We start from the raw sequence: 15,619 nt of genomic DNA on the forward strand, positions 1-15,619 counted from the left end.
ACAATGACCCTAAACATACAGCCAGAGCTACAATGGAATGGTTTAGCTCAAAGAATATTCATGTGTTAGAATGGCCCAGTCAAAGTCCAGACCTAAATCCCATTGAGCATCTGTGACAAGACTTGAAAATTGCTGTTCACAGACGCTCTCCATCCAATCTGGCTGAGCTTGAGCTATTTTGCAAAGAAGAATGGGCAAAAAGTTCAGTGTCTAGATGTGCAAAGCTGGTAGAGACATACCACAAAAGACTTGCAGCTGTAATTGCAGCAAAAGGTGGCTCTACAAAATATTGACACAGGGGGGCTGAATACTAATGCACATCACATTTTTCAGATTTTTATTTGTTTAAAATTTTGAAGACCATTTATCATTTTCGTTTCACTTCACAATTATGTGCTACTCTGTGTTGGTCTATCACATAAAATCTCAATAAAAAACTTAAGTTTGTGGTTGTAAGGTGGAAAAATGTGAAAAAGTTCAAGGGGTATGAATACTTTTGCAAGCCACTGTACATCTGAAATAGTGTATTAATGAGATGCAACCCTGACTTATGGACAAACCTGAACTCTTACCTGTAAAACGAGGCTGAAACTATGTGTTAAATCACACTTGTACAGAAAAAGGCAGAAATATTGCCAGAAACACAGAGCTGCTTTCCGAATGGTTTCTGTAAAGTGTGATGTCACTTAAAGTACACGGCTATATTCAACAAAATGGACCTGTTACATTCTGACTCAAACAAATAACCCCAAACCCAAAATAAGGCACTCAAAAACAGAAAATCATGCTCTTTACTGGAATTCATACAATTTTAACAAATACAAATTACCAAACCCATGGCCAACGTGAAGCCTAACGCTCACGGCCCCTCACACACAAACAAAGTCCTATTAATAGGCCCAGGTGAAGGCTTCGCAGCTGGCGACATTCAGCACAATCAACTTCCAGCTCCCCGCTGTCAACAGAGGCACCGCCCCCGAAACGCTCGCAGGCGTCACACGCCCCCCCCCCTTTTTTTTTTTTGAAAACGCAGAGCCTAAACTCGCAGTCCTCCACAGATTCCTATAGAGAGAGCAAAAGAGAGACAGGGGAACAAGAAATACAAAAACGGCAAATGATCAGACACGGGATAACGCATCGGCCACAATATTTTCTGACCCTTTTATGTGCCTAATATCCAAACAGTATGACTGCAAATATAAAGACCAACGCACTAAGCGCTGGTTTGGACACTTCAGTGAATTTAAAAAAACTAAAGGGTTGTGGTCAGAAAAAACAGTCAAGGACACGGCAGAACTGATGTAGACCGAAAAGTACTGCAAAGCCCATATTAAGGCCAATGTCTCTTTCTCCACCACAGAATAGTGGCGTTGGTACGAACAAAATTTTTTTGAAAAGAAACACACAGGATGGTAAATATTGTGCGTATCAGCCTGCATCAGAACAGCACCCGCTCCGACGTTGCTGGCATCAACTTGTAATACAAAGGGCTTATCAAAGCATGGAGCAGACAGAACAGGCGCAGAACAAAGTAATAACTTAACATTTTCGAACGCCGTTTGGCAGTCAGCACCCCACACATATTTCTCCCCATCCCTCAAAAGATTTGTCAATGGGGCTACCACGGTGGCAAAATTCCTACAAAAACATCTGTAGAAACCCACTAAGCCCAAAAATCGCCGCAGATCTTTTGGGAGGTGGATATTGCTGGACAACCGAAATTTTCGCATCAATCGGATGCACTTCCCCATTACCGACAACTCTACCAAGATAAGTCACTGTACCCCTAGCAAATTCGCATTTTGCGAGGTTCACAGTCAGCTGCGCCTCAGTCAAACGTTCAAACACCGATTTGAGCCTCTGCAGATGCGATTCCCAAGTGTCGCTGACCAGAATCCTTTAGTTTTTTTAAATTCGCTGAAGTGTCCAAACCAGCGCTTAGTGCGTTGGTCTTTATATTTGCAGTCATACTGTTTGGATATTAGGCACATAAAAGGGTCAGAAAATATGGTCTCCCGGACGAGCCCCCATTATGTTACATTCTGACTCAAACAAATAACCCCAAACCCAAAATAAGGCACTCAAAAACAGAAAATCATGCTCTTTACTGGAATTCATACAATTTTAACAAATACAAATTACCAAACCCATGGCCAACGTGAAGCCTAACGCTCACGGCCCCTCACACACAAACAAAGTCCTATTAATAGGCCCAGGTGAAGGCTTCGCAGCTGGCGACATTCAGCACAATCAACTTCCAGCTCCCCGCTGTCAACAGAGGCACCGCCCCCGAAACGCTCGCAGGCGTCACAGGACCATAGTGTCAGTGACATTTCTTCACTGATTTCCTCAAGTATTTCGGACAATGACACGAATAACAATGATGATCATGATAAACAAGCATTACCATATCGATTGGTTACACACAAGTGAACAATATTCATAGAGTTGTTTTGGTTAGTCATTACCGATGTTTTTTTGACAACACTAAATCAAAGCAAAGCACCCATCATACAACAAACATCAAGCTGCTTAGCTGCATCAGCAATTATTATGTTTATGCCCAAAGGAACTCAAAATAACGTATCACACTTAAAAAGTTAGGGAAGCCATAAAATGTTTTCTTACTCTTTGAACTTCTCTTTTGCGGACTACTGACTGTGTCGTCTCGTTTGTCTTGTCTGCTTTTTGGCCGAGGATTGTGGGAACTGCATCTGGATTCAGCACTGGCTTGTACGGTATTCCTAATGCCAGGTGCATCTGAGTTGTTTGAGTGAAACAATTTTCTTCAAAATGTTCCAAGAACACAAGCTGCGAATGTGCTGTTTTTGCACCCGAAGGACCATTCCAGTCAGCCCGTGAGAGGTCTGTCCCTGTGCAGCAAATGGCATTTATCCATTATCTTCTTACCTTTTTGTCCTTTGGGAATTGATGCAGACTAGTTTTTTCAATTCTGCCATTCTTGCATCCTCCTAATCCTGTATAGCAAAGCAGTGTTTGTTTACCCTCTTTCTGTGTTGCTGTAGGGATTGGACTGTCTACCACTGTAATTACGGAAGGCTAGCCTAGTGACATCTTGATGAGGAAGTTTTTTATGAATGAGTCGAGAGCATGCTAACGAGTGCTTATGCTGCCAGGAACGTGTAAAAACTCATGCATTTGCCTCTTTGACAGATTTACAGTGGTGCTTGAAAATTTGTGAATCCTTTAGAATTTTCTATATCTCTGTATAAATATGACCTAAAACATCATCAGATTTTCACACAAGTCCTAAAAGTAGATAAAGAGAACCCAGTTAAACAAATGAGACAAAAATATTATACTTGGTCATTTATTTATTGAGGAAAATGATCCAATATTACATTTCTGTGAGTGGCAAAAGTATGTGAACCTTTAGGATTAGCAGTTAATTTGAAGATGAAATTAGAGTGAGGTGTTTTCAATCAATAGGATGACAATCAGGTGTGAGTGGGCACCCTGTTTTATTTAAAGAACAAGGATCTATCAAAGTCTGATCTTCACAACACATGTTTGAGGAAGTGTATCATGGCACAAACAAAGGAGATTTCTGAGGACCTCAGAAAAAGCGTTGTTGATGCTCATCAGGCTGGAAAAGGTTACAAAACCATCTCTAAAGAGTTTGGACTCCACCAATCCATAGTCAGACAGATTGTGTACAAATGGAGGAAATTCAAGACCATTGTTACCCTCCCCAGAAGTGGTCAACCAACAAAGATCACTCCAAGAGCAAGGCATGTAGTAGTTGGCGAGGTCACAAAGGACCCCAGGGTAACGTCTAAGCAACTGAAGGCCTCTCTCACATTGGCTAATGTTAAAGGATATATGCAGAACCTTTAGTTTTAAATACATTTCTGAGTGGATAGTATCTCCATCCTTGACTCTTGTATGCTGCATAAATGGGAATAAAAGATATATATATTTTTGAGAGTTAAAATTGACCGCAAAGTTGGCATTCGAGGTGCCCCGCTGACCCAGCCAGCCCTGAGTGCATGACGTCACAGCAGGAACCAATTTTAAGGCCGAGGCCTTTGACAGCTATAGACCAAAGTCATATCAATAAAAATTTATGGTGAAAGTAAGAAATACCATTACCGACTTGGTCAACTAAGACTGATTTGACTTCATTGATTGTGGGTTGACTCTCATTAAAACAGGATAGGTGTTATAACTTATGCAACATACATGTACATTCATGCATTTTCACTGATAAAACATACATAAAAGGCTAATTAAATAATCAGATGAACTGAGACAATCACATTCTGATGCAAATTAAATAATCTTATACCGGTAACTTAAATACACAATACAAGTTACATGTATTAATCTAAATGCAGGTAAACAACGTGTTGTTTTATATCCAAATGAGAGTCGGAGCTTACCCGTCTGTGTTCTCGCTTCTTGAAGGCCGATCTTGTGGCCGATTGTTTTGAAACAGTCTGACTTTCAGTTGTTCATTCAGTTCTCCGTTCATTTGCTTCTTTCACGAAAGGGCAAGATGGCAGCAATATCCAGTGGAGAAATCAGACGGCTAGTCCACTCATTCTCCATTTTCTCCATACTGAGTACTCCGCCATTACTGCTCGGCTCAGGCAATTACTAAAACCCGGGACAGGACATCACTGGTTTTAGCAACAACCGCGGGGAGGTTACTGCCCGAGTGATAATATGTCACGCCCTATTCTGTCCTGGGTTTTACCAACAACCCTCAGCTCACACTCTGGGAGAACTGGTGCAACTGAACTTACTTTCCTTTTTTTAAAAAAAATAAAATAAATACTTTTCTTGTAGTTTTCTTTTTCTTTAATTGTTGGTACTGCACCCTCTTTCAATACGGCCTTACAGCCAACGCTCTTCAACAGATCAGAGGTCTCGTACGAATCTTCAGTAAAATGTGCAGAGCAGAGGAAAGACCACTTAGTAGGTGCCCAATATGCCCATGAACTTCTCGCAAAACGCATGCAAATCTTTGCAGTTTGAACATTCTTGGACCATGAATGCAACATAAATCCATCTTCTGTCATGTTGCTGCACTGGCGAGCAACACATCTAGGTGGCATGGCGATAAATTAGCTCAAAATGGAGGATCGGAGTTGCAGTCAGCTCTGTGCTTTAGTATAGCAGAAATGGTGATGAGACCAATAGACTTCCTACTGTGATGTTACAGACATCGAGGTCATTCACTCAGATCACTACCTATATGAATCATTTTAATCGTAAAAATTACTATATTAGATTTATTGTTAATGCTTAAAACTATTCCTATGCCATTCTTGAGGTCTCAAGGCATTTATAAATGAAAGTGAGGCCATGGTTCTGTGTATCTCCTTTAATGTTCATGAGTCCACCATCAGGAGAACACTGAACAACAATGCTGTGCATGGCAGGGTTGCAAGGAGAAAGCCACTGCTCTCCAAAAAGAACATTGCTGCTCATCTTCAGTTTGCTAAAGATCACGTGGACAAGCCAGAAGGCTATTGGAAAAATGTTTTGTGGACAGATGAGACCAAAATAGAACTTTTTGGTTTAAATGAGAAGCATTATGTTTGGAGAAAGGAAAACACTGCATTCCAGCATAAGTACCTTATCTCATCTGTGAAACCTGGTGGTGGTAGTGTCATGGTTTGGGCCTGTTTTGCTGCATCTGGGCCAGGACAGCTTGCCATTATTGATTATTGACATTATTCTGAGGTCCTCAGAAATCTCCTTTGTTTGTGCCATGATACACTTCCACAAACATGTGTTGTGAAGATCAGACTTTGATAGATCCTTGTTCTTTAAATAAAGCAGGGTGCCCACTCACACCTGATTGTCATGCTATTGATTGAAAACACCTGACTCTAATTTCACCTTCAAATTAACTGCTAATCCTAGAGGTTCACATACTTTTGCCACTCACAGAAATGTAATATTGGATCATTTTCCTCAATAAATAAATGACCAAGTATAATATTTTTGTCTCATTTGTTTAACTGGATTCTCTTTATCTACTTTTAGGACTTGTGTGAAAATCTGATGATGTTTTAGGTCATATTTATGCAGAAAGTTCTAAAGGGTTCACAAACTTTCAAGCACCACTGTAAGGAAGTCAGATTGTATGCAGATCTGTTTGTACGTAGTCTAGCAAGGTTACAGATCGCAGAATGAGGCTGTCACAGCAGCACTACTTGTATCGGGGATATAAATATGAAAAGTTGCCTCACACCATTCAGTCATATAGGAGTACAACAGCTGTTCACTCTTCCCTTGCTGTTTATCAGTGACATCAATATTATCTTTCCCCCTCCACTTTTTTGTTAGAGAAATGGAATTTTCTTCATATAAACTTTTAATGAAATAATCTCCAGCCAGGGGCAACTTCAAGTCTTACTCGCTATGCAGAGCTTCCATGCCTTGTGCCCAAATTATGTCAGAGCATTGCCGGAAATGATCGGGGGGGGGATGTTTCTGGTTAAAATATTTTCAATGGCAGCATCCATGAAATTGTCCATGATGGGGGAATTCTGCATAGAAACTAACTTTCAGAGATGGATATCTTAGTTGTGTGAGCTCCTTATTTTCAATTATTAAATCATCAGTTTATATCATAATCTATCTTCATAAATGTATTTTAACCATGTGCTTTCCTTTCCTTTAATTGAAATACTTTAAAATATGCCTAAACTCAAAATGTGGTGTAAACGGTTCACATCTCTCACTTCTCCAGATAAGGTTCATGATGAACAAAATCAAAGTTGATTTGGTAAATTCCACTGAATTTGGGTATTTTACTAACAGTTCACTAGCTTGTTAGCATTACGCTAACATTACTTACAGTACAGGAGAGAAATGTGGATTTTCTTTGTATTCATATTGATGATTTCAATCAACCATGAATATTACAATGTGCATGCACTCTACAACTAATTTGCATTTTGTAACGCCCACAAAATGCCATTAAAGGCAAAGTTCACAGAATTCATAAGTATGTTATGTCATTAGTGTATAATTACCTGCAACTACGACTCCCTGTGTTTTTGTAAGCTTAGAATCAACCTTTATATCTACATAGGCAGTGGGTTCACTTTGACAGAGCCACCATGTTGTGGTGCTACAGTAGCCAGAATGGACAAACCTATAGAGAGTGCCTTCTGCATTCTCTGTTTTTACAAGTGGCAGCATGAATCCAGAAGGAAGGGCCAGAAGGAAGATGAAGAAGAAGAAAGAAGTTTTTGTTGGTGCTGGCTAACAAGTTTGAGAACCCAAATTTTGAATAATGGATGATCATAATTAGAATTTAGCAGAAGAAAAAGCAAGGGAGTGTGCATGTATTCGAAGTACACCACATCTGACAGCCACCTGTCATTCTAATACACATGTGGAAAGGGAGGGGTGAGGTAGAAGCTTTCAGTTGGTTGCAATCAACTGAATCCTCCATAGTGGACCTTTAAATGTGCAGTACCTCTTTAAGTATGAATATGAAGTTGCACATAGGAGGTTCTTTTTGTCATCGAATATACTTGGAAAAACAAATCAGATTCATTCATTTATTAATTAATTATTGAATAAAAGCCTGATCTGGTTTAGAATAGCAGTATAACTCAGGCATTAATATAAAATACTCAGACAATTACAAATATTATTAAACACAGTCATAATAAAAATGTTGAGAGTGACATGATGAGAGAGATAAAGAAGAAACCAAATATAACCAAAGGGAAAGGCAGTATAGGATTTTTTGTTGTTGTTGAAAATCTTTAAAATATTATTTTGTAGTCAAGGGGAAATCCTGTAAAATATGATGTATCCTGAACTAACAACCTTATAATAGTAGTTAAAGCCTTGCCCCCAAACTCCAACTCCAAGTAAGTTCAGACTGCAGGCAGTTCTGAGCAAATCTTTTCATCTTTTATGAAAAGCTCATTTAGACAAGCTAGCATGATACCATCTAGTCTGGCTAACGCAACTTCAAAGCTCTGCAAGCATTGGTCTGGCAAAGATATTAAGCCCAACCATTTCTCAAAGCGCGTGGTTGACCCGCCTCCCTGAAATACCTCAGTTTGCTACTGGTTGAAGCCAGAAAAGGCTGTGACGAAGCTTAAACCATTCACATCACTCTTTCCTCTGACGTATGTGACGCGACGGAAACTGCTTGAGTAACAGGGCTGCTCTTTGCTCCGTTTTCAATGAGAACTTCCCGTTGAATGCTTTCAATACAGCATCTACCGCTGTGTCAAAGGCTTGCCGCTGCTCCATGTTCGTAATGTTTCTAGTGAATGAAGCGCTTCCGGCATAGATTCTGTAAACAATCTATGGCTTCTGGTCGCAGTTCTACTATGTCACTGCCTTGAACACGCCTCTACCCAGGGCCGTTGGAGATGCTCAAACTTGATTGGCTCCCGATTTTTCGGGAGCTTGGAAGAGCTGGAGATAGCTTGCCTTGCCAGACTAAGTTCGCAACAGCCCCCCGTGTTGCGGCACACTTAGGATGGGTGGGCCCAGGCTAGCTACCATCAGCCTTGGAGATACCCGAAGCACTGCAAAGAGTGGAGTGGGAGTGGCAGTCACACTGATATGCAAAAAAAGAGTTATTTTATTCTTATAATATTTCAGTAAGACTGAAAAGCAGTAGATAATTACACCCTTTGGTGTCAGCTATGTTCCAAACCATATCGCAACATGGATGACATCATGGAGAAGCTTTCGGCTTTGCAAAGGAAATGGATTAATTCGGAGACCAGAATGGACAGAATGGACAGAGTGGTCGTGTAAAAGAATGCGGCTGCTCGCCCCAAGGCCAAACAATCCCAATCTTATCTGCTTTTGGCTCCCTCAGACAGCACTGGCCTCGGCCAAAGCCATTGCTGGGACAACATCTCCCCATGAAGGTCACTGATGTGAGATGCTCTCGTATTCCTTCCCCCAGTTCCCGCGGTCACCGATTTTACCCCCAGTGTGACAAGCGGGTGCGTGACCAGCGCCATCATGGCTGCAGGAGCGGACGGCTGCTTGCTTGCACTGGGTTACCTCTACCTCCTCCTCTCCTCAAGTCCCAAGTTTTCATGTTGTAAAGTGTAGCTACTTGTGTTATTTTGTGCTTATGTGCTGAGGTGTTTTTTTTAATGTTCCCACACTGTACTCCTCATAGGAGCATAGTGTGGGGGTTGCTTTTTTCTCCTCCCCTCTCCTAATGTTACTCTGTATTTTTTCTTTTCATTCGTCTTCCTATCCTGTCTGCTCCACCTCTGTCAATTGTGTGTGTGTGTGTATGTAAGGACAGGTTGATGGTGAATTTCGCTGATACTTGTCACTAGTGATAATAAAGGGTTCATTCATTCATTCATTCATTCATTCATATCCTATTATATAAAAGACAAAAGCTTCTGAATGTCAGACCTGATTGGAATCTCACTGGTGGTCAGATGAGATAAAAATGTTGCCCATGAACACTATTGGCATGTTAGCCCCCAATCCCACTGCAAAACATGGAGGTGGATCATGGATTACTTTCAGATGAATGATATCTTGGGCCAGGATACTTTAGACCAAACCCCTTATTTTATTTTATTTTTTTAAATGAAGGAGTTCAATAATTCTGGAGTTGGCTGTATTTATAATTTTGATAAGAACGTCCCAAGTGTCATAGATTCAGGTACGGAGAGTGCAGTAGATTTAACAACCTCAGTAAGACCAGTGAAATGTGTGTCAGGTGAAGTGTGTAAAAACATTTGTTTGTTTTTGCAGTTTTAATCTGTATATCAGTGCTGATGATCCTGGAGGTTCTAAGTGCATCAGGGTCGATCTACATCCATTATAACTTGAATAATATGAAAGGTAAGTACCAGTACTGCTTTATTACTTTTTATTGGTAATGGAGATGCTTTTCCACTGGATGACCCTCACATGGTTTCACATAGGAAAGAATTTAATATATAGATTGAGGCCCTGCCTAAAAGCGGAGCTCCCATCTGTTTCTGAGTTGTAGAATTTTCTTACATCATAGCCAGCCTCTTTTGTTTTATTTTTCTACCATTATAGTTACTATACTGTTTCCTTATGTTGCACAAAATGTCGAGCGACAACAGTGAGAAGTTACTCACTACTATGGACCCTTTTCACGTGACGTCACGACAAACGCGGCCGCCATTTTGGACATGTACTACCAGTAGTTTACCACAGCCAGCATTGAGGAACAGCAGCAAAGAAAGTGTTTATTTTCAGCAAGACTTCCATCATGCCACTATATTGTTGTGCACCTGGATGTAGTAACCATCAACAAACAAGGCAAGGGTTATCATTTTATCGGATCCCGGTAGATGCTGACCGACGGAGAAGATGGATAGCGGCATACCAACGCTTGTGCAGTGACCACTTTGTTGGAGGTAAGATGAATAAAATTAGCCAGAAAAGGCATTACATTGCTGTTAACATTCTGTGGCGGCGAGTGTGTAACCAAATAGGCTAAAATAACCCATTGTAACCTCTTTGTTCTTCTGTAGTAGCTATTAGCTAACAACATTAGCTAACGTTGTGTTCCTTTGCTGTTGGTAGACTGTAGGACAGATCAGAGGCAGTGTCCTACAAACAGCGCTTAATTTGAGGGGGAGCAAGCTGGAGCGCGCTCCGGAACCTCGGGCGTTGGCTCCGGCAGCTATTTACACTGGATCCGGTAATCCGACACCTCTTTTGACTATGTAACCAAAAAAAAAAAAAACCCAAATAATTAAATAAAAAAATGCAAGTTTATTTAGTGTTAATGTCTGATTTTGATATCTGTCTTGTTGGTGATTTCTCTCATGAAACGACATCCACAAAATATCTGCAGATGAACTTAATTTGCTGTGTTATTACAAAACATGCCCAGAAGCACAGCGCCGCGCCCCCCCCTCTTTTTTTCCGCACCGGAGCCGCTCATCCTCTGCGCTCCGGGACCTCCCACTTTACAAATTAAGCACTGCCTACAAATAAGTGTTCAAAACAAAAGGAACATGTATTTGTCTCTTAAATCCAGGCCGTTCCCTGTAATCTGTAACAATGGTTGGAGAAAGTAATGGCAAATAGTGAGTGCACAAACCATAGAAGGTAAACTGTACACAGCGCCAGGGCAGAGTGATGGTATGCCTACTTTTAGATTGTGTTAGCTTATCAATGAACACACTCGTCACTCGACGAGTTTCACGTCTTTACGACGGATACTTAAATGTGTGTTAGGTATTATTGTTGCAGTCTAAGCAGTCATTGTAGCAGCTAGATGAGCGAGAACCGAAAGGGTCTGTGCCATAAACCGTTATTTCTGTACGGCGTTGCTAATGTGTCGTTACTGTTGTTATTTCTCCCTCTGCTCGCCCTGTAAATGCCCTACGTCGCTGGATAGCGAAGGTGTTTTCTGCATCTCGCTCCTTTTTCTTGTATGTTCTCTGTTTGTCGCCTTCCTCGCATTCAAACCAATTCGAGCCGAAGTCCGCTACATGTCCAAAATGGTGGTCGTGTTTACGAAGGTCACGTGACTGAAAAGGGTCTATACCAGTGGTTTTCAAAGTGGGGGCCGCGGCCCCCTGGGGGGCCGTCAGGGGGTGCTAGGGGGGCCTCAGAAAGTTGGAGGGATGATAAAAAAATTGCGAATTTTTAAAAAAATAATTATTATTAAATATATTGCAATTAGTTTTTTAATCATTATTATAAAATATAATTATTAATAATAATACATCATATCGAAACATTGTTTGCCATGCTCATCTCTCCGATTGCCTGTGACATTGCGGTATGCGCCATTTATCAAGCTGCTTTGCTCCTCAAACTAGCGTATTGCTAGCGCAAAATGGACAGGTTTTTGAAGAAGAGACCGAAGGAACAAACCAACAGCCCTGCTGTGGAGGACACTGCTGCAAAAAAAACCAAGAAGTCCTGGCTAACTAAAATCCGAAAATATGAGGCAGCATACATTAAGTATGGCTTTACAGCCATACAGAAAAATGGCCGTGATTGCCCAAAATGCGTCCTATGTCTGGAGACCCTGTCAAACGAGTGCTTAAAACCTTCGAAACTTCAGCGCCACTTGGTACAAAAACATCCGACAGATGCCGAAAAAAACCCAGTAGATTTCTTCAGACGCAAAGAAGAGCATTTGGTCAGGCAATCTGCTGCATTCACCCAGCAAGCTACTGTCCCCGAGCAGGCCCTGAAGGCATCATTTTTAGCCTCGTACCACATTGCTCGTGCTAAAAAAACTCATTCAGTTGGAGAAGATTTGATTTTACCAGCCACCAAAGACATTGTCCGAGAATTGCTTGGTGAGGATGCTGTCAAAAAAAAATCGATGCTGTCCCATTCTCTGAGAACACCGTGAGCCGACAGATTGGTGACATGGCTCAAGACGTATCTGCTCAGCTGTTGGAGCAGGTGAGAGCCAGCGAATACTTCGCACTTCAGCTGGATGAGAGCACAGATTTATCTAATGAGGCCCAACTGCTTGTGTACATCAGATTTATTTCACAGGAAAGATTTGTGGAGGAAATACTATTTTGTAAAGCACTTGAAAGAAGAACTACTGGGAAAGACATTTTTCAAGTTTTGGATGATTACATCGAGTCTAACGGATTGGACTGGACCCGTTGTGTGGGGGTGTGTTCGGACGGAGCCGCGGCAATGACCGGGAAGATCAGTGGAGTGACCTCGCTCATTAAGCAGAAGGCTCCGCATGTAGTGGCCACACGCTGCATGCTCCATCGCGAGGCACTGGTCGCAAAAAGGATGGATAATTAGTTGAATCAGGTACTACAGGAGGTTATACAAGTAGTGAATTTTATTAAAGCCCGTCCCATGAAACACAGACTGTTTACTCTGCTTTGTAATGAGATGGGTGCTCATTTTGAGGGGCTGCTGCTTCATTCGAACGTGCGCTGGCTGTCACAGGGCGCAGTTTTGAACCATGTCTATGAGCTGTGGAGGGAGGTTGCAGAGTTCCTCTCATCTGAAAAGCATCAGCTGGCAGATCGGTTCACCGATGCAACCTGGATCCGCAAACTTGCATACATGTCAGACATTTTCCAGCATCTAAATGTACTGAATCAAAGCATGCAAGGATGTGACACGTACATACTCCAGGTGCAAGACAAAGTGCGTGTTTTTTCCAAAAAGATCATGCTGTGGTCAAACAAGCTCCAGGAGGGAGTTACAGAAATGTTCCCACTACTTCACCAGGAGCTGCTGTCATGTGATGATTTGGACTCCGTCTCTCCATTGATCCAGTCTCACCTGGAGCAGCTCCAAGGATATTTCAAAGACTATTTCCCTGACCTCAAAAACACACATTTAAACTGGGTTAGGAACCCCTTTGCCCCCAGTGTCGGTTCTAGTCTGGACTTAAAGTCACAGGAGGAGCTGATTGAGATGACAAACTCGGGGGATTTAAAAATGGACTTTGAGGCTCTTCCCCGTCTAATTACTGGCTACATGTAAGAAAGGACTATCCCAGCTTGGCTGACAGGGCATTGAAATGCCTTCTCCCTTTTGCAACAACCTACTTGTGTGAGTCTGGCTTTTCAACTTTAAAGGTACTCAAAACCAAACATAGAGCACGTCTACATGTGGACAATGACATGCGTATGGCACTGACGGAGATTAAGCCCAGGGTTGACAAACTATGTAGGAGCCACCAAGCCCATCCCTCCCACTAGTGTAAACCGTCTGTCACTCCCAGGCACACACACAAACACAATTGAGAGTGGTTTGATTTCTTTTGTGCTGTTCTTATCAACAGTTTGTTGAAAAGTTTATTGTTCAGTGCGAAAATATTTGTGTTGAAAACATGTTAGTTAATAATATTCTTATGCTAAACAAATATTGAATAAAAGAGAAAACATTCTAAAAGTTGATGTTTCTTTACATATTTTTTAGCATTGCCTGTGGGTTTGCAAAGGGGTCCCCGGCCAGAAGCTAATGCTGTTTGGGGGGCCTTCATAGTTCGAATTACGGGGGGTACTGAGGGGTACTATACCCCCCAATGAAGACCCAGTACCCCCCAAAGAGACAAAAATATAAGTTTTTGGGGGGTCCGATATTTTTTCTGATATTGTGAAAAGGAATATATAATTCAAACCAACTCCCATTCGGCATTCTTATTGTAGGAACATTTTAATGTAAATCGATTTCAGACAGACACCCATATTGTGGACCGTACCATTTTTAGTGACCGCAGTGCTCGAACGCGCTAGAACAGGGGTTCTCAAAGTGTGGGAGAGCCAGCCCCCCCCGCAGAGAGCAAATAAACAACCCCCCCCCCCCCCCCCCCCCACACACACACACACAATTTTTGTTGTTGCTATACTTAATGTTCCATTCGTATTTAAAAAAAAAATGGTTGTTGTACACATTTTTATTTTACACATTTTAAACATCTGTGCTTTTTGAAAGCATCTTTTTTTTTACACATTTAAAACATATGAGCTTTATTAAAACATCTTTTTTTTTTTACACATTTTAAACATCTGTGCTTTTTGAAAACCTCTTTTTTTTTTTACACATTTTAAACATCTTGTTTTACACATTTTAAACATCTCATAGCATCGTTAGCTAGCACCTCTTGGCAGACAACACACTGTGGCAGTGGAGCATCTTCAGATCCAGTCCATGAAAATCCAAACTTTAAATAATCGTGGTCATACTTCCTTCTTTTTTTGCTTGGCCCAGACTCTGTCTCCTCACTCACTGTAGCTTTAGGTACTAAAAATCGATCCATTTTGTCTCTGGCAAAGGCTAGCTGAAGTTCGCTAAATGTCCGCAATAGTAACTTATTCTGGTTTATTTTTCCTCACGTTGTGCCCCCCCTGAAGAACTCTGGCGCCCCCTAGGGGAGACGCGCCCCACACTTTGAAAAGCCCTGCGCTAGAAGCAATAGCTTCTAGTCCACACCGTATTCAGTTGATTCATCAGATACAGTCCATGGGTTTGCAGCAATTTATACAGTCTGTGGTTTGCAGCAGAAGACGTGCATTGGTAATGTTAGTTGCTAACCAGTTTTTAGCCTGTTGAAAATGTGTTATTTTACAACTTTCATTTATTAAAGTGATTTGTTCTTTCAGCTCATGTCACATCTTTATATGTTGAATTACTTACCCACTGAGGCCAGAAGGCTACAGTGGACGGACGTTAATGTTAGTTACCAACGTTAGTTAGCAAGATAAGCTAAGTCTCTATTTAAATCAAGCTTATTACAGTGTGATATAGAAACGATTCTCATTTCAAAGGAGAAGAACTCCATATGTTTCCATTCTCATTTTATCATGAATAAATTGTGCCCTTCTGAAATTCATTTGGCACATACTGTAGGCCCATCCTGTGTGTGTGATTAGGCACAAGAAGTTCTGATGTAGGCCTAGCTAAGCCTATGTAAAATTACAATCAGAACCTCTGGAGGCAACATAAAAAGAGCCAGGTAGTAGGCTAGCCTAGGCAAAATAGCCTAGTACATGGATGTTTTCTATTGTTTTTACTTACATTCCTTTTGTATTATTTTTAAGATATTCATAGTTTCATCTGAGTACCCTGTTTGAGTTTATTCACAGAGACAGTAGGCCAAACATGAGGAAAAGAAAAGGGCCAGACATCAGGCATTTTTTTG

The 15,619-nt window shown here is 41.3% G+C and overlaps 1 protein-coding gene across 2 annotated transcripts in view; it reads left to right on the plus strand.

The window, feature by feature from the left end:
• LOC132897975 (uncharacterized) overlaps positions 1–15,619 on the plus strand; it is a 126,525-nt gene that overhangs the window by 66,225 nt on the left and 44,681 nt on the right. For both annotated transcript variants that reach the window (XM_060939290.1, XM_060939291.1), the window contains exon 11: positions 9,745–9,834. In XM_060939290.1, the coding sequence (XP_060795273.1) occupies positions 9,745–9,834 (90 nt within the window). The remainder of the gene's footprint in view (positions 1–9,744; positions 9,835–15,619) is intronic.

Source organism: Neoarius graeffei, chromosome 14 (assembly GCF_027579695.1).
Source record: "Neoarius graeffei isolate fNeoGra1 chromosome 14, fNeoGra1.pri, whole genome shotgun sequence".
NCBI lineage: Eukaryota > Metazoa > Chordata > Actinopteri > Siluriformes > Ariidae > Neoarius > Neoarius graeffei.